The sequence below is a fragment of the Phocoena phocoena genome, chromosome 15 (genome assembly GCF_963924675.1).
Source record: "Phocoena phocoena chromosome 15, mPhoPho1.1, whole genome shotgun sequence".
Taxonomy (NCBI): Eukaryota; Metazoa; Chordata; class Mammalia; order Artiodactyla; family Phocoenidae; genus Phocoena; species Phocoena phocoena.
In genome coordinates this window covers 87,242,934-87,261,882 of record NC_089233.1, presented here as the reverse complement: position 1 = coordinate 87,261,882, position 18,949 = coordinate 87,242,934, and the positions used below count along the sequence as shown (strand labels likewise).

The following is an 18,949-nucleotide window of genomic DNA, read 5'->3' as shown; positions in this document are numbered from 1 at the left end:
CCGCCTCCCTCCTCTCCGCAGTCTCCTGCATACTCTCTGACCCCCAGAACCCCCTTCCTTGTGCTTTGGCTGAAAGCCAGGTCTCTTAAGTGTCCTCTGTGCTGCGATGCATCAGTACCTGGTCTGCCCTGAGCCGAGCGCAGAGGATGGAGAGCAGGAGAGCAGTGGGGTGCCTCTGGGTCCCCGGAGTTTACGGTGCCTGCCTGGCCATGACTGTCATGGAGTCTAGAGGGCCTGGGGCTTGCTGGAGGGCAGAGCCAGCAAAGACAAAATAATGCCTGGGAGGGTCTCCCAGACCAGAGACAGGATTCATCTCTGAGGGCTTTCTTTTGTTTATTTTTGGGTTGTGCTGTAGCATGCGGGCTCTTAGTTCCCCCGCAGGGATCGAACCTATGCCTTCTGCAGTGGAAGCGCAGAGTCTTAACCACTGGGCCGCCAGGGAAGTCCCTCCGCGGGCTTTCTGTGCACAGCCCTGAGTTCAGGGCGTGGGACCCACCTCCAGAGGCGTCTGCCCACATTCTGGTTCCTTCCCCGCCCCCCACAGGTGACCACTGGGCTTTCAGGCCTGTCATGGCTCCGAGGTTCTTCCAGGGCTTCCTTTCTCAGTGCTCACTCCATCCTTGCCAGAGCCCGAGGGCCTGGAAGAGCCCTTCTCTTGCATTGCTTCTGTCAGAAGGTAGCGAGGTCCCCGTGCAGACCCTGTGCCCCCCTGTTGCCCTGCAGGCCCGGTGCCCTGGCACCTCCTGTCCGCTGAGCCATGGCCACCCCCGACGTGAGCGTCCACATGGAGGAGGTGGTGGTGGTAACGACGCCCGACACGGCGGCGGATGGCAGCGGCATGGAGGAGGTGAAGACCGTGCTGGTCACCACCAACCTGGCCCCGCACGGGTGAGGATGGGCACCCGGCCTGGGGGCAGGGGGCGCCAGGGGACGCAGAGCCGCCACCCGGCCAGGAGCGAGTAACGCTTCCCCGACTCTTCTCCCGACACCAAGGTCATGGCTTCGTGCCCCTAAGCGCACGGTAACTTCTCCTCTGACAAGAACACAGTAGGGCCAGTTAGGAACTGGGTTTTCCAAGGGAACCTGAGGAGCAACGCCTGTGGGGTCAGCAGCGCGGTGAGCGCATGGCCCTGAGCCTGCCGTGCCGTGACCTCGGGCTGGACTGGAAAGTCGGGCAGAAATGGCAGCAGAGCGCGAGGCTGGCTGTTGTTGGGGGTGTTAATGTCTCCTCTCTCCTCCCCTCTGTTCCCAGGAGTGACCTGACGGAGGGTAACATGGAGACGGAAAACGCCGCGGCAGCTGCTGCAGCCGCGTTCACAGCGTCCTCGCAGCTCAAGGAGGCCGTGTTAGGTAGGGAGCCTGCCTTCTCATGGCAGTGCCCGTAGGCAGCTCTGGAGGTGGCCTTTCCGAGGGGGCGGTCCTCCCATCAGTAGGGGACAAGTCAGAGGTTCCCGAGGCTCTTCTGTGGGCTCTTCTTCAGAGGTGGCGCCACAGAGGCCCTGGCTCCAGAGTCTCCAGGTGTGGCCGTGGCCGGTGGCTGGAGGGGAGAGCTTGGTCTTGTGGTTCTACTTAGTGTAGCTGTCAGTGAGCGGCGGTGGAGATGAGTTATCAGCTTTGGTCTTTTCCTGTTGACTAACACTGAAGGCCTCAGAGCTCTTCCAAATGTTAAGAATAGGTTTTCTCTGGAATTGTGCCAGGTAAAGTTTGTTTCCTTCAGTGGCTCTTTACTTTGGGCTGATGAGAAATGTCCCCGCCCACCTTGGTCCTGTCTCAGTCCCTCCTGGATTTTAGTTTCTGGTTTCTAGGTTGGTAGTTAATGTTGTGCTTTTGCAGAAAGTGCTTTGGAGAAGTTGTAACTGATTTTCTGTGTTGCCCCTTTCCCTGTCGACACACCTGGTGAGAAGTGAAGATGGCTGAAGAGGAGGAGAGCCTGGAGGCCGAGATCATGTACCCCATCACCTGCGGGGACAGCAGAGCCAACCTGATCTGGAGGAAGTTTGTGTGCCCCGGCATCAATGTGAAGTGTGTTCAGGTGAGGGATCTGATGCAACCAGAGCACAGGCCTGCGTGCCGGGCTGCAGGGAGGGGCCCCCAGTCCCGCAGCTGTGAAGCAAACAAAAGAAGACCCCTACGGCAGGGGGTGTGACCTGTAGGGGGCAGTTCAGAAGGCAGAAATCCCGTGCTTGGGAGAGCAGAGGAGAAGGAAGGAGCCTTCAGGGACAGACAGGATTGTCGCTGGGGCACACGGAGAGCCTCAGGGCAGAGATTCTCTGTTCCTGGAGCAAAGCTGTGGAGAGAGGCTGGGAAGGCAGCTCTGCTGACGTTGGGATCGGCAGTGACTCTGCTGGGCAGGTTGAACGAGAGGGATGCTTTGCAAAGACTCATTAGCAGTCATGAGTAAGATGGAGGGGAGAGGCCTGCTCTTTCTGCAACATGGTAGTTTAGGTACCCAGACTCACCTTGTGCTGAAAACAGCCAAAAGTGGCACTTAAGATATTTTCGTAATGTATCTTCTAGATGCCTCCTTTAGCTGGCAAAAGAGGAGGAAATAGTCATGCCCAGGGCCTGAATAAAGGTGTATTATAGAGGGAGGCCAAGCACCAACCCTGGCTTTTGTCTGAGACCCTGTGCCTGACACTGGTTTTCTCAGCCTCATGGGGCTGGAGATGAGAGGGTGAAGCCCAGGGCTCCCAACTTGGGTGTGTTGTTGGGGGCAGAGATTATCCCTGTGATGCTGCTACTTCCAGAGGTCTCTACCCTCAGTGTTGGGGGTTAGAGAGTATGCTAATCACATACTCCCCGTCCCCTCTATCCCCCAGGGCATGGAAAACTCCTGTCTCATGTCTTAGCACTGGGTGGAAGAGAGAACCCTCTTGAGGATTCACATGTGGCCTGTATAGTGTGAACACCTTTAGCTAAGAGTTTAGCCGTAGGTTGTTCCTGGCTGGCAGCTCCCCCAGGGATCTGACAAAAGCAAGTGAAAAATCCTTTTTGGTAGAACTCATCTTTATCTCAGGTTTCAAGTAATTTTGACAGACAAAGTTCCAAGAAAAGGAGCAGCTCACAGTAAAGCAAAACAAAACATTGAGCACACAGGAAGTAAAGCACCTGAATGAGTGCACACAGAAACCACAGATAGAAGAATCAGACCCACAAATGCTGCAGGTTGGAATTTGGAGACACAGAATATGAAATAATTATGTTTAATTTACTTCAAGAAATAAAAGAGGGCTTCCCTGGTGGCGCAGTGGTTAAGAATCTGCCTGCCAATGCAGGGGACATGGGTTCGAGCCCTGGTCCGGGAAGATCCCACATGCCACGGAGCAACTAAGCCTGTGTGCTACAACTACTGAGCCTGCGCTCTAGAGCCCGTGAGCCACAACTGCTGAGCCTGTGTGTCACAACTACTGAAGCCCACGCGCCTAGAGCCCATGCTCCGCAACAAGAGAAGCCACCACAATGAGAAGCCCGTGTACCGCAACGAAAAGTAGCCCCTGCTCACTGCAACTAGAGAAAGCCCATGCACAGCAATGAAGACCCAACGCAGCCACACACACACACACACACACACACACACACACAAATTAATTAAAAACAACAACAGGAAGCTACAGGGACTCCCCTGGTGGCACAGTGGATACGACTCCAAATGCAGGGGGCCCGGGTTTGATCCCTGGTCAGGGAACTAGATCCTACATGCATGCTGCAACTAAGAGTTCACATGCCACAACTAAGGAGCCCGTGAGCTGCAACTAAGGAGCCTACCTCCTGCAACTAAGACCCAGTGCAACCAAATAACTAACTAACTATTTAAAAAAAAAAAAAAACAAACTAGAAATGAAAAACAGAATTAAAATTGAACACTTAAGTGTTGGATTTTACAGCACATTAGACATAGTTGAAGAGATAATTAGTGAAATGGAAGATAGAAGTGAAGAAGTTATCCAGACAATGATCCCCCAAAATGTCATGAGGAAAAATGGAAGCACAAGAAAGTCTAATGCATCTATCTGAATTCTGAGAGGAGAGAGCGTCTGAGAACTTTCAGAACCAAGGAAAGATAGCAGCCCACAGTTCAAGAGACTTAACAGATCCTAAACTGAATGAATAAGAAGAAACCAACCACATTTCAAAATCTATATAGGTGCCAGCGCAGAGGACCTCCCACTGGCTCCTGGGACACTTCAGCATCAAAATAATGAATGATAGTTATGGATTATGATTCAAGTAAAAACAAGAATCTATGGGCCCGTATTTATTGCGGTGTATTTCATGTTATTTATTTACATTGACACAAGGGAGAGGTTAAACTCTTACACCAACTAACAAATGTAGAAGGGGTGCTGGAGCCAGAGTGCCACAAGGGGGTGCTGAAACCAGTCAGGGGAAGCTGGATGAGGGACAGTTGGTCTCCAGGTACCCCCATCATTGAGGTACTGCTTACAGAGGCAAAGCAGGAACGGCAGGGGGAAGCCTGCAGATCACTCCCTAAATGTGATGACGTTTGGGCATCAGTATCGGGACCAGCCTCCATCCCGGCCTCCTGATCGAATGGGCAGGGATTCTGTGGCATTCCTGACAAAAAACCCCACAACCCGACTCTACTCGGGAAAACGTCAGACAGACAAAAACTGAGGGGCACAATTTTTGTCTACAAAAACACTGACCTGCACGCTTCACAGATGTTGAGGTCAGGAAGACACCATCGGGCTGAGGAACTGCTCTGAGTCAAGGAGGCAAGACGCGGTGGTCAGCGCAGCGCAAAGTCAGGCCATGTCCTGCATCAGAGAAAAGTCACCACAAAGGCCGTTATTGGGACAGTTTGTGAAATTGGAATATTTCCTGTGGATCAGATAATAATACATTAATGGTAGTTTCCTGATGTTGAGAGCTGTGTGTGGTTATGTAGGAACCTTGTTCTCAGGAAATAGGTGTGAAGGACTCAGGGCGGCTACCCCACGAGCGTTTAGAGATGGGCTCTGTGTGGAGAGCGAGCCTGGGGAAGGGGCCGCTGCGGCTCTGTACTGTACCTGCAGCTATTTTGTAAGGTTGAAATCACAGCAGAATTAAAAGTTAGAAGCAAAAGAGGTGTAATAATGAGAGCGGTGGAGCAAGACCCCCTGGCAGCTGAGCTCTAAAGACTCCCAGGGAGCCGGGGGACCGGCGCAGGGCGGGTCTCCTTGTGCCAGGAGAGGAAAGCTGTACACAGTGAAGTCGTCTTCAGAAATTAGGGGAAACAAAAACATTTTCAGGCAAAACTGTGTTTGCCACCAGCAAGTCGTAACTAAAGGTATTCTAAGAAATGATTTCAGGCAGAGGGAAAGTGGTTCCAGAGAGGAGCTTTTAGGTGGCCAGAGGCGTGGAGAGTGGAGGAGGTGGGTGAGTCTAAGGTGATGGGCTCTGCAGTGCTGGTGTGTGTCCTAGGAGGCTCCGCATGCTCTGTGGTGGGACGGTTGGAGGGCTGTGAGTGGGATCAGCTGGCCCACCCTGACAGTGGGGCACACCTGCCCAACCAGCAGAGGAGAGCCTGGTCCCCCAGAGGGAGGTGGCACGGGGGGGCGCACGAGATGCAAGGGAGAGACAGGCCGGCAGGTGGTGCTGCAGTGTCCGGGTGCGGGCAGGGCCAGAGGCGATGGCCAGAGAGGGTGTCACGTGGTGGGGGCAGAGGCCGGGCCCAGTGTGGACTTCCTGGGCTCGGGCAGTGGCCAGCGAGGTCCTCCGACTCTGACTCTGCCTGTCTGCCCAGGCTCAGGCCTGGCTCCCGACCAGCTGGCTGAGGGGATGAGTGGCTTCCTGACTCAGAGAGAAAGAGTGCAGGGCTCAGGCAATTAAGACAGCTGCTTCTGTCAAGAGGGGCTTCCCAGGCTGGTGGCGTTTGCCGCGACCAAGTGCACTGGAGATACAGGCAGACCTCGGAGATGCTGCAGGTTCAGTTCCAGACCGCCTCAGTAAAGCCCATGTCTCAATAAGAAGAGTCACACACACTGTTTGGTTTCTTCACACATATAAAAATTGTGTTTACACTAGACTGTACTCTGTTAATGGTGTCATAGCAGTATGTCTAAAAATGATGTACATACCTTAACTTAAAAGTACTTTATTGCTAAAAAATGCTAGCCATCATCTGAGCTTTCGGAGCGGCAGTAGTAACATCAAAGATCACTGCTCACACATCACCGTAACAACTATAGTAATAACGAAAAAGTTTGAAATATTGCGAGAATTACCAGAAAGTGTCACACAGACCTGAAGCGAGCAGCTGCTCTTGAAAAACGGCGCCGATAGCCTTGCTCGAAACAGGGTTGTCACGAACCTCCAATTTGTAGAATATGACTATCTGTGGAGCGCTACAGAGCAAGTGTGGCTGAGTGGAGGTGCTTTTGCTCCAGCGGCATGGTAACCTGGGCCCAACCTGACACAGACTGCAGGGCGCCCGAGAGGCAGCCGCCCGGGAAGGGGACGCCTGGGACGGACGGCACCCTGGCTGGGGTCCAGCTGTGCGTCCAGGCCACAGTTGGAGCTTTCGTTTCTGCCTCTGCTGAGACCAGTGACTTATCCATCCCCAGCCTGCTTGTTTTCTTTCTTTTCTTTTTTTTTTTTAATAAAGCTGTGCGCGGGCTTTCTCTAGTTGCAGAGGGCGGGGGCTACTCTTCATTGAGGTGTGTGGGCTTCTCGCTGCGGCGGCTTTTCTTGTTGCTGAGCACGGGCTCTAGAGGCATGGGCTTCAGTAGTTGTGGTATGTGGGCTCAGTAGTTGTGGCACGTGAGCTCAGTAGTTGTGGCTCGCAGGCTCCAGAGCGCAGGCTCAGTAGTTGTTGTGCACTGACTTAGTTGCTCCATGGCACGTGGGATCTTCCCGGACCAGGGCTCGAACCCGCATCCCCTGCACTGGCAGGCGGATCCTTAACCTCTGTGCCACCAGGGAAGTCCTTTGTTTTCTGAGTAAATGCAGTTTTATGTTGGTTCTTTGGTTCCAGTAATTTCTTGTTTAATAAGACTGAATAGGATACTTTACCTTCTCAGGCCACTGTTGGGGGAAACTAGCAGACCTGTGAGGAGTGGGGGCAGTTCCCTGACTTTGAAGTGGACATATGCTCCTGGGCCGTGAAGGGTGCCATTAGGGGTGGGCCAGACCGGCTGAAGGGACATTCACAGCTGACCCTGTGCACTGTGTCTCCTGTTACTTGGTGTGATATATGTGTACATTATTTGTGGAATAAGTTATGCGTAAGGAGGTTTGCCAGTTGCTGTCTGAAGGGAGGGAGAGAGCTCTGTGCCTTTCTGAGTGGTGTGGGGTCCTTGGGTCCCAGGCGTTGGGTGTGTGGTTGGGGGGAAGCGCCAAGCACTTAGCTCCCTCCCCGCTGGGGGTCAGTGTCTGACTACCCGCTGGGGCAGGAGGAGGCCAGCTCCCCACTCCAGCCCCTGTGCACAAGGGTCAGGCTCGTCTCACGTGGTGGTTCTTTCCTGAATCCTGAACGTCAGGTTGAGAGCCGGCCCACAGCTCCACCACATCTGCCCTGCCGTCCACCCCCTTTCCCAGGCCAGCTCTGGGGGGACGGTGGTGTCAGGCAGCAGAGAAGGGCGGTGGGGAGGCTCTGTCCTGATGTTGCTCTGCTCTCCCCTCCACAGTACGATGAGCATGTCATCAGCCCCAAGGAGTTCGTGCACCTGGCCGGCAAGTCCACCCTGAAGGACTGGAAGCGCGCCATCCGCATGAACGGCATCATGCTCAGGTCGGTGGGGCGCGGGGGCGGGGCCGGCTGGAGGGACTGGGCGGGGCTGGGCCGCTGACCCTGTGTCGGGGAGGGCGGGGACCGGCTGGGGGGACTGGGCCGGGCTGGGCCGCTGACCCTGTGTCGGGGAGGGCGGGACCGGCTGGGGGGACTGGGCTGGGCCGCTGACCCTGTGTCGGGGAGGGCGGGGCCGGCTGGGGGGACTGGGCTGGGCTGGGCCGCTGACCCTGTGTCGGGGAGGGCGGGGCCGGCTGGAGGGACTGGGCAGGGCTGGGCCGCTGACCCTGTGTCGGGGAGGGCGGGGACCGGCTGGGGGGACTGGGCAGGGCTGGGCCGCTGACCCTGTGTCGGGGAGCACTGTGGCCACTGCTTTTTCCTTGGGTGTTGCGTTCTGAAGATGAGGGGCATTTTCTACGTGAGGATTGTGGACAGTGTCCTGGGGCTGGGTCGCCCACACCCCTGCCAGCGCGTGACCCTGTCAGACTTGCAGGGCTTTCTGTCTTGCTTTTTTTTTTTTTAATTTATTTATTGTTTTTGGCTGCATTGGGTCTTTGTTGCTGCATGCGGGCTTACTCTTCGCTGTGGTGTGCGTGCTTCTCACTGCGGTGGCGTCTCTTGTTGTGGAGCACGGGCTCTAGGAGTGGTGCAGGCCTCAGTAGTTGTGGAGCGTGGGCTCAGTAGTTGTGCAGCGTCGGTTCAGTAGTTGTGGCTCGTGGGCTCAATAGCTGTGCCTCGTAGGCTCTAGAGCTCAGGCTCAGTAGTTGTGGCGCACAGGCTTAGTTGCTCTGCAGCATGTGGGATCTTCCCGGACCAGGGCTCAAACCCGTGTCCCCTGCATTGGCAGGCGGATTCCCAACCACTGCACCCCCAGGGAAGCCCTTTCTGTCTTGGTTTGATCGCCACCAGTCCCTTACTGAGGCACCTGTGACTGTGTCACCAGGAAGGCACTGGCCGTGAAGCTGTCTGCACGTCAGGACAGTGGCCAGGGCAGCCTTCTTCCTCCTGAGGCAGCGCCTACCCCCGTGTGTCTCCCACCATCACCCCAGACTCGGGTCCCTGTTGAGAGCCTGCGCTTCTTTAAGCTGCTGTGTGTTGGTCTGTCCAGTTGTCCAGACATTGTCCCTTCTGGATGACCAGTCTGCCAGCAAGGGTCCTGTCCAGACTGTCTTTGTTCACTGGCAGCATCGGTCTCCTGCACGCTGCACTGTTCCTGTGACCTTGTGACAGTCGTGGCGTTGACGCTTTCAGGGTGTCTTGGCCTAGATCCCCAACTTTCCTGTTTTTAGAGTCAGTCCTGCTGGCCTGTGCCCCATCGGCTTCCCTTGTTGGTGGCGGGGTCTTGGTGTGGCGTCCACTCACCTTTCTCCCTGTACACTTCGTCTTCCCTTTGAAATTAAGTAGGAATTGGTGGGAAGCTTCAGGCTGGCTCTTCGCTACTTCACACCGACATCAGGTCCTGGAATGTCGAGGGTCTGGAGTGTCCTGCTCAGGCTCTCCCGTGGGGCCCTCTGCGGTGCCCGTTCCACCAGCCGCCCTGGTGGGTGTGGCCTGTCACGGGTGGCCTTCGGAGCTCCTCCCTTCCACCTGTGAAACGGGAAGGGTGATGCCGCTTCCAAGAAGGCTGAGGACAGACTAGGCTTTTGTATTTATACCCCCAGGAGCGTTAATGCCTGATTTCCGTGTTCTAACATTTCCTGCTTCGGTGGTAACGGCTCGCCCCTCCGAATTGGCCCCTGCTGCGTGCCTGTCCAGAGACAGCCATGGTTTTTCACGGTGTCCAGAGGGGCGGGATCTGGTTGCTTTGCTGCTGAAGGGGCCCCTCTCCCTCCTGTGTTTATTCCCGGGGGAAGCGGCTTCTTGCTGTCCTTGGGCATGTCTGCTGCCCTGGGTGCCTGCAGCCCGTGGGAGCCCTGTCACTCTCCCTGGGGAGCCCCTTCCTTCCCCCGGAGCAGCTTTGCACCCTCCCATCAACCCAGCTCTTTCCTCTCTCAGCCCCACCTGCCGCCGGGCGTGAGTATCTTGGTGGTGCGGCTGTGACTGTTTCATTGGAAGAGCACCGCCGGGAGGTGCCATCTGCTGCACTCCCCGGAGCCAGCGCGTTCACGCTGCCCCAAGGCCGAGGTGGGCGGCAGCCCCAGAGCCGTCCGATCCTTTCGTGGGTCGAGGCGGGCCAGTTGAGATGCACCGAACTGAAGCCCAGGACCTCTGGGAGAGGCCAGAGAGGAGGGCCTGGGGGGCGTCCCAGCAGGCAGGGTACATGTGGTGCCTTCCTGGTAAAACTGAGGCTGGGAGGTGATACAGCGAGAATCCAGAGGCGCTGGTGCTGTTGGTGCTTCTGGAGGGTCTCGATTTTTGGGCCACGCACCAGGCGGGTGTGCCGCCGTCAGCACCTCTTCTGGCCCTGAGTCGTCCCCCCCCACCCCGGGGCTGGTGGGCAGCAGGGCATCTCGGAGAGGCCCAGCCCCTCGGTGCTGACTGGCATCTCTGGACAGCCACCTCCCTCGGAGCACCAGCCACTGTGGTCGCCCTTCCTGTGGACAGAGCCACACGCAGGCATCCCCACGCCACCTGAGAGAGCTGTGCTGGGGTGTTGGAGAGGCCTGCCCGGGAGCCCCGGTGGAGCCTGCCGACGCAGACACACCACTCTGGGCCCACCCCGGGGCAGGCCTTCCGTGGCTGACACCCCGCCCTCCTCTGCACAGGAAGATCATGGACTCCGGGGAGCTGGACTTCTACCAGCATGACAGGGTCTGCTCCAACACCTGCCGCAGCACCAAGATCGACCTCTCGGGGGCCCGTGCATCCCTGGGCAGCCCCACGCCTGCAGAGTACATCCCGCTCACGCCTGCCACGGCCGACGGTACGTGCTGGGCTGTCTCTGCTGCCGGCCACAAGTGGGGCCTCCCCGTCCACTCAGCTGTCCCTTCCAGGCCCCAGGGGTCAGCAGCCACCTCCCTCCTCACCGAGGAAGTCTAGCTGAATCGCTGTCCCACCCACAGGGAAGGCTGAAGTACTTCCTCTTTAAGCCGTTTTTATCATAAAATGCAATGATTCACGTGTGGAGAAAAGTATGAAGAATAACAGAGCAAACGTCCAGTGCCCACCCCCAGCTTTGACCAGTTCAGGGAACGCCCCACACGCCGGGTCTGCCATCTGTCCTTGCCCTGGGGCCGCTCCCCATGGCACTTGGTTCCGGCTCGTGCACTTCCCTGCAACTTGAGATTTGTTGATGTGTTTATGATGTTCTGCGTTGGCATCTGTTGCTCTGACTGGTAGAAGGACTGAACATTTCCTGGAATTCTTTCCAGATTTTTGAATACAGAGATTCTTTTTAAAACAAGTTAGCATGAAATCCGGTCCCAAGTTCCCTGTTCATGTTGCCCATTGATAACTTGGTGGCGCTACCTTTCCTGTGATGGGAATTGCATTGTCCCTAAGTTGTTGCTCCACAGGTCAGTCTGGGCCTGCTGCCGTGTGGCCAGGGACTGTCCTTATGGCTGACCAGACGGTGGTTGGTCAAGGGGCCTTGTCCTGTACTTAGGAGGATGGAGAGGGAGGCTCGGGGGCAAAGTGAGGTCCTGGGGTTCACCCCGAATGAGTCCCTGCCCCTACCTGCACGGGCTGGCAGCTGGCCCAGTTTGGGAGTCCCTCCCAGGAGCTCTAGGAACACGCAGGCTGCCGGCAGTCAGGGCTGGCCCTGGGACTGCACTACACAGTGTGGGAGGGGCTGGGTCACGGTAAGGCCCCCGCCCCCGCCCCCAGGAGACACAGGGAGACAGCACTCCTGGTGGGCCGGTGGCTTCCGTGGGAACAGGGCCTCCTCCGGGTCATTGGGTCCAGACTCTCTGTTCTGCCTTGTAAGAGGCGGCCGCAGTGACAGATCTCCAGGAAGGCTCTGGGTGCTGACGCTCCAGTCAGAGCGCCGTGTCCGGCAAAGGCCACATGGGGTTTGGGATTTAGCTCTTAGAAGCCTGTTGTCCCTGGGTGGCTTGGATGGTGTGTCGCTTTGCTTAAACTCACCTCCACGGTGGTCTCTTCAGCCAGAGTCCTCAGAACACCTGAGTTGTCTCTCTGCACCAGCCCAGACTAAGAAGGAGCTATTTCAGGCATCTAACATCCCCAGCACGACGTCTTTGCCAGATGTGAAAGAGGCTGGCATGAGGTCAGAGAGCTTACCCAGAGGTTAGGTTTCCAGGCTTGTTTCTAAGCCCCAAATGGCCAAATCCAAACTGTGTCCATGACTCTGCAGACACTGGAGTCAGAGGTGAACCAGCTTGGGTGGCTTGCATCTCTAAGTCCCACTTCTGATTTACAAAAATGGAAACATGGTAGCTGCTGAGGTGGACGCTTAGTGTCAGTGAGACAGAGACCCCAAGAGCAGGCCAGGCAGAAGGGCTGGCCTGTGGCCCCTGGCCAGCAGGCTGTAGAAGCTTGTGACCGTGACGAGGACAGCAGAATGTTGAGGACACGTGGACAGGTTTGAGGAGGCATGTTCCAGCTCCTTCTTCTTCCATGTTTAACAGTGAGTTTAGAACGCAGGGCACGTGTGTGCTCTGTTGTGCTCCTGCAGCTCAGTCAATTTTGTGGAAATGTGGGTGGCGGCGGCGAGTCAGAGCTGGGGTGGGTGGTGGGTGGGACGCTGGCCTGTCGCAGGCGAAGCTCACCGGGCTCATCTTGGTTGCAGTGAACGGGGCTCCTGCCACTATCACCATCGAGACTTGTGAGGACCCTGGGGACTGGACCACAGCCGTCGGAGGTGCGGGCTGGGCTTCTCACGGTGGGGGTGGGGCCTTCCTGGGCTTCTCATCGCGGGGGCGGGGCCTTCCCGTGGCTTTTCACCGAGGGGGTGCGTTGGGGCGGGGCTCCGATCTGCGGCTGGTCCCGCCTGCCGGGCGTCCTCTTGCAGGAAGTGCAGGGCCCACCCACTGGACTTGCGCATATGGTTGTGGGGGATACTACTGCCCCTCAGAGCCGTGTCCTCCTGGCAGTTCTTTGCTCCTCCGTGTGGTTGGAACCGGCGGTGGGGCTGCCTGTGCAGGACTCCCCATCTCTGGGCCGCTCCTTCTCTCACAGATGACACGTTTGCCTTCTGGCGAGGGCTGAAGGACGCAGGCCTGCTGGACGAGGTCATACAGGAGTTCCACCAGGAGCTGGTGGAGACCATGAAGGGTCTGCAGCAGCGGGTCCAGGACCCTCCCCTGCAGCTCCAAGGTGAGCGGTCTTGCCCTGCCCTGGTCTGTGGGCCCGGAGGCCTCTTCTGCTCGTGGTGGTGGCGGTGGTGGGCGGCTTCAGGATGCCCGTGGGTGCAGCCTGCTCCTTCTGGCTCCGAGCTGAGCCCAGCAACGTTGGCGGGGGTGGGCAGTTAGCCTGTTCCCACCAGGTCCCTCCTTGCCACTGGGACGACGCTGAGCCCGGGAATCAGGAACCTGCTGGGCCCAGTCCCTCATCTCACCGGGGGGCGTGGAGTGCCGCAGAGCCTGCTGTGGGCTGGTGCGTTCTCACCGTGTGCTCGCCCTGCCCTTGTAGACGCCGTCCTCCTCAACAACATCGTGCAGAACTTCGGCATGCTGGACCTCGTGAAGAAGGTGCTGGCCAGCCACAAGTGCCAGATGGACCGCTCGCGGGAGCAGTACGCCCGCGACCTGGCAGGTACGCTGGCCTTGCGCGGGGTCGGTGACCCCGAGATGACCCCAGCCAGGCGTCCGGTGAATTCACCCTCGGCCCCGCGGTTCGCCTGTGAGGTGGCACCTTCCTGGGGGGGTGCCTGCGGCCACGCGTGAGACAGGCTGCTTACGCTGTGCCCTCCTTATCTTAGTACGTCACCAAGGCAGCTTTCCTGCGAGCGCTAGGATGATTGGAAACAGTACAGGGAACAGGGGAGGCCTGTCCCCACGTCGGGCGGAACCCAGTACAGAGAACAGGGGAGGCCTGTCCCCACGTCGGGCGGAGCAAGGTAGCTGCTCAGGACGACTCTTTTGCTTCCTCAGAGCGGTGGGTCCCCATCAGAGCAGGCCCCACACAGAGTGTCACTGCAAGGGCCGTGGGGGACGGGACAGAGCGTCACCGTGAGGACATGAGGGTCAGGCCCCCAGTCAGCGCAGGCCCCGGCCAGGCAGGCTGTGGGTGCCCGCGGTGCCCCGCGTCACGCCCTGTCGCTGTCGCCGCAGCCCTGGAGCAGCAGTGTGACGAGCACCGCCGCCGGGCCAAGGAGCTCAAGCACAAGTCGCAGCACCTCAGCAACGTGCTCATGACGCTGACGCCCGTCTCCCTGCCCCCCCCCGCGAAGCGGCCCCGGCTCGCGAGGGCCACGTCCGGGCCGGCCGCCATCGCCTCGCAGGTGCTCGCCCAGTCCGCCCAGATCGCCCTGACCCCCGGCGTGCCCGTCTCCCAGCTCACCAGCGTGCCGCTGGGCAAAGTGGTGTCCACCCTGCCCTCCCCCATGCTGGGCAAGGCCGTGCCCCAGGCTGCTCCGGCAAGCTCCCCCGCTTCGCCGCTGCTTGGGGGCTACACGGTGCTGGCCTCCTCGGGCACCACCTTCCCCAGCACGGTGGAGATCCACCCGGACGCGTCCAGCCTCACGGTCCTGAGCACAGCCGCCATGCAGGACGGCAGCACTGTGGTCAAGGTGGTGAGCCCGCTGCAGCTGCTCACCCTGCCCGGCCTGGGCCCCACCCTGCAGAACGTGGCCCAGGTGTCGCCCGGGGGCAGCACCATCGTGACGGTGCCCACGGGGGCTGTTGAGAGCGCCGTGGCCGCCCAGGGACCCGAGGAGCACACGGCCACCATCGAGGTGGCCGCCATGGCGGAGGGCCACGAGCACAAGTAGCCGTTGGCGGAGGGCGAGGCCCGTCGTGAGCACAGGGCTGGCCGCCTCTCCGCAGGCCGTGGCTGGCCGGGAGCACAGCGCCGGCGCCTGGCGGGCCACGCGGGGCTGCTGAACCAAAGAGAGGAAACGCCAAAACAGACGGAGAGGAGAGGGACGTGGCAGCGGCCTGAGACGGGTCCCCGGGTTCTGAGCCTCCTCCCCTGTTTTCTGGGAAATAATATTTTTCCATCTGTTGCTTATTAATACTGTTTACATGTGGGGCCTTGGTCAGGAGCCAGGTCGGGGAGGCCAAGGGGGCCCAGGTGCAGCTGGCAGCAGAAACAGGGCGGGGAGCGGGGCCTCGGCCCACCGGCTGGGCTAGGCCGTTACTAACACATGTCTTGGGAACTGTCCCCAAGTGTGGAAACCCATGGATCCTATGGATTTGGTTTCTTCCCACAGTTTTCTGTAGGTTTAGTGTGGCCAGCACCCTGTTCTCCCATCTCTGGAACAGGCATCAGTGGTGCTGCAGGTCTGCAGGTGGCTCAGGTGGAGCTGCAGGGCACCCAGGGGTCGGGGTGCAGACCCCGGGGCACCTGCCTGGCCAGAGGGGCCGAGGGGCCTGAGCAGCACAGGCCGGGGGGGGCATCCCGCCCCCACTCCTGCCTGGCAGATGCTCAGGGGCTCAGGGGCCATTGCACACGCTCTGGGTGTATTTTTAAGTGAACTTCTTAGTAGGCTTCTAGGAAGAGTCAGGTTTATAGTGTTTTCAACCTAAACGACGCTGAGTGCCTAGGCTTCCCGATCTGTTCTGGGTTCCAGAGTGTTTTGTACACAGGGACTGTCGGGAAGGCCCCAGGGGAGCGAGATGGTGGGCGTCCCCCGCGGCTTTGGCCTGAGGAGGGCGCGTGGAAAGAACAAGCAGGGGCTCTGGAGGGTTCACTCCCAGTTGGGACGCGCCTCAGGTCAGGGCTCGTGATCCCCTGTGTTCAGCGTGCTGGTGGGGCCCCCTCCTGGAGGCAGGCGTTCGGGGCCAGTGCTGGGTAAGGTGGGGGCACCCAGATGCTCGCGGGAAGGATGTCCGTGGGCCAGTCGGTTGTGGACTCAGGAGGAAGACCAGGGAGGGGCCTTCCTGCAGGCCTTGAGCCACTGCAGCAGTGGTTCCCCACGGGCACCCTGGGCCTCCTGTCTGTCACCTGTGGAGACCCAGAGAGAAGCCACAGCCCGCCTCGCACTTTGAAGGGAACTGGGCTCCGTCCATCCGTCCATCCGTCCTTCCGTCTGTCAGGTGGCCCGGACCCCACCTCAGCGCCCTCGCCCCGCATCAAGCACCGAGGCTGTTTTGTTTCTGTCAGGTCTGGTTGGCCGTTGTCTCGGGCCTGCTGGTTTCAGCGCGGTGTCACTTCCCTGTTTGCTACACGCTCCTCTTCCAGGCGCGTCTCTGATACACGTGTGGTGGGAGCCCGTGGACTAGGCGCCCAGCCCGTCCCGAGTCTGGCTCAGACCATATCAGAACGCGTTGCGAGTGGAGCCGGGCGTCTTGTGCTTGGAGCCTCTCCGGTCAGACCTGCCACCTCTCGGAAGCCGCCCCGCCCGCAGGCCACGTGGCACCGGGAGGAGAGTTGGTTTCAGAGCCACACGGACGGAAGCCACCGACAGCTGCTCCGGCGGACACCGGCACCTGGCGGGCCCTGAACCCGGGGTGTGGGGAGGGGCCCACTGTCCTCCAGGAAACCTCAGCCCGCTGTGGGGTCGGGCCATCTCGCTGTCGCCACCCGCCACTTCCCCCTTCCACCCACTGGGCGCGTGCAGGCTGTCCCGGCTCGGGCGTCTGGGAAGGTAGAACCGGATCTGTGGGGCTCGGAGGCAGCCTGGGGAAGGGAGGCATCTGAGTTCTACTTTGTATGTTGTTTTGCAAGTATCTGCTTGGTACTTTGATTTAAAATAAAAACGTTTTTCATAACGTGTGTGTGTCTGGTGATGAAAGGCTGTGAGTGGGTGGGTGACATGGGGACGTGCCCCCTGGGGGCGGTGCCTGCCCGCTCCCCAGCCTGCTCTGGAGAGGGTGGTCCGGGGGCCCACGGCCCTTCTGCTGCCCTGAGGTCGAGCGGCTGGCCTTGGATCTCCCCCGTGTGCAGTGGACTTGCCTGGAGTCGCCATGACCAGCAGGCCACGGCCAGTGGGCCGAGCTCTGCGTTCTCCCACGTGAGGGTGCTCGGGCTTAACTGCTCACAGGCAGCGGTGAAGCCTCTGGGTCCTGGAATCAAACGTGGGCTGCCGCACTGATGGGCCACGGCCTGATGACCCCTCCACGTGGTAGAGGTTGAGCCACTTGTCCGGAGCAGGTGTAGGACCGGTGTGGGAACGGGGCTCCCTGTACGTCCGGGTCGGAGGCTCCTGCCAGTGCCCAGGGCTGGGGTCTTCCTGCCCATCGTCCCCAGCACCCATTCTCTCGCCCTCAAGCCCCGACAGAGAATGGGCAGAGGGCTCGCCTCGGGGCGGTGCCGACGCTGCGGAGGCCTGTGGGGGGAGGGGCTGGCGGGGGGCATCCTTCATGACCGGCTTGGGGGACACGTTGGCTCTCTCTGGTTGGTCCTGATCAGAAGCTGCATTTGCTGACTGAGCTGACCGCCTAGGCTGGTCCTTGGAGAGGCTGTGGGTCCCTCTGTGTCTTCGGTCTCTTGCATCTCCACGCAGCCCTTTCTAGGGGTCACGTGACCACCATCCCCCATCCCCACTCCTCAGGAGGAAAGCCCCTGGCCACGCCGCAGGGTCCTCCTCGCCCGTGTCCGTGGCCGAGGTGTTTGGGGAGGCTCTGCAGCCCAGGCAGGCGGCCGCCCACCTCCGCCCACTCCCACTGGCTGCTCCCGTGTTCTCAGCTGTGGGGCCTGCCCAGGACCCCACTGACTCCTCTGAGCCTGGCTCCTGTGGCCTGAGAACCACGCAAGGGGGCATGTCGGGAGTGGAAGGTGTCCAGGGCCGTGAACAGGGCATAGCCACTCCAGGGGCAGAGCGCACTGAGGGGCCCTGGGCAGTGTCAGCGCCTGGGCAGGCAGGAGAGACCACGTGTGGAGAGTGGGCAGTGGGAGGGAGGGGGCAGGCCCGAGGCCGGAGCGGAGCAGTCACCGTGGCTCAGAGTGATGGAGGGGCTGTGTCTTGGAGGTGAGGTCTCAGGAGGCTGGCCTGAGCAGCTGGGTGGATGGCGGTGCCCCCAGAACTATGTCCTGGGCCATCAGATCTGGGGTGCCCACAGATGCCTCAGGGACGGTGGGCCCCGGTGAGCCAGCATGGGCGGGGGCGGGGCGGGAATGCAGCCGAGAGCTTGTTAACCCCTGGTTCTTGCAAGAGAGGGTGTGCACAGAAGCACCCCAAAACTCAGAAGGGTGGCTTTCCAGCAGGGGCCGTTGCACCCAGCACCCGGACCCGGGAGTGAGGACCCTGCCTTACGGCACTTGATGCTTCCTTCTCTGCGTCCCAAACTGATAAGTGGACCCGGCGTCTCCCTCATCCTCGGCCTGCGTGCACTGGTTCCTGCAGCCTTGGGCTGGATGGAACCCCGGCAGGGAGAGCAGCGCCGGTGGAGAGCAGGGTCCGGAAAGGGTGGGGACTTGAAGGCGGGGCAACCTCCTGGTGGGGGCACCTCGGGTCAACTTTTCTCCTCCAGCGATTTGCAGATCACCCTCAAAAACCGGTTCTTTGATCACTGAAAGCATACTGAAGAGAGTCACGGGTGCGGGTGTAGCCTCTTAGCACAGCCAGGGGGCGGACAGAAGGACCCGTCCCCTCCCAGGGGCTGGGGCACGAGGGCACTGCCCACCTCAAGCGAATTCCTGCCCAGTGTGTCTGAGCACTCCTTGTGGGCAGAGTGGCACAGGAACCCGAGGGGGCAGGGGCCATCTGTTTGCAGCAGGGCTCACCAGACGGGCCCCGGGGGCGGGGCCAGATGCCAGATGTCCTCAAGAGGGGCCCCGCCCTCTCCCACGTGGTCCCCATCTCCCCGTGTCCCTCCAGCCCCCACACAGCCCTGCCCGAGGTCCTCCGTCTCAGGGGGCACCAGCACCCATATGTGATGACATGTGTCCGCCAGCGGGTGCCCATACCACATCGATTCTTGTAAACGGCCACGTGTGCTTGAAAACAAAACGTGTATTTTCTCTTGGCTGAGTGGGTTCTGCGTCTGTTGGATCAGATGCTTAACTGTGCTGTTTGGCATTTCCTTACTTGTGTATGTTTTTTGTTCAGCTTGATCCATCGGTTTCTGAGCGAGATGACTCACAGTCTCCCTCTTGGTTGGTGCGTTGGTTTGACATCCCTTAAATAAAATACTTTAAAATTTATTATGTATTTATTTATTATTCTTATTTATTTATTTATCTGTTTTAGGTTCCCAGCAAAGTTGGGTGGAAAATAAG

General features: G+C 59.3%; 1 protein-coding gene across 1 annotated transcript; it reads left to right on the top strand.

The window, feature by feature from the left end:
- Positions 1–757: 757 nt before the first annotated feature.
- On the top strand, positions 758–15,278 carry GMEB2 (glucocorticoid modulatory element binding protein 2). The gene is made up of 9 exons (XM_065893041.1): positions 758–888; positions 1,253–1,350; positions 1,905–2,032; positions 7,629–7,732; positions 10,435–10,592; positions 12,417–12,488; positions 12,806–12,943; positions 13,259–13,381; positions 13,900–15,278. Exons 1-9 carry the CDS (start codon positions 758–760, stop codon positions 14,556–14,558), a joined length of 1,611 nt encoding a protein of 536 aa, XP_065749113.1. The 3' UTR covers positions 14,559–15,278.
- Positions 15,279–18,949: the final 3,671 nt, after the last annotated feature.

Excerpts from the sequence above, each read along its gene's own strand:
- GMEB2 (XM_065893041.1), top strand. The coding sequence starts at position 758 with ATGGCCACCCCCGACGTGAGCGTCCACATGGAGGAGGTGGTGGTGGTA. Across the intron at positions 889-1,252 it reads ACCAACCTGGCCCCGCACGG|GAGTGACCTGACGGAGGGTA; the intron begins GTGAGGATGGGC and ends CTCTGTTCCCAG. Across the intron at positions 10,593-12,416 it reads CACGCCTGCCACGGCCGACG|TGAACGGGGCTCCTGCCACT; the intron begins GTACGTGCTGGG and ends TCTTGGTTGCAG.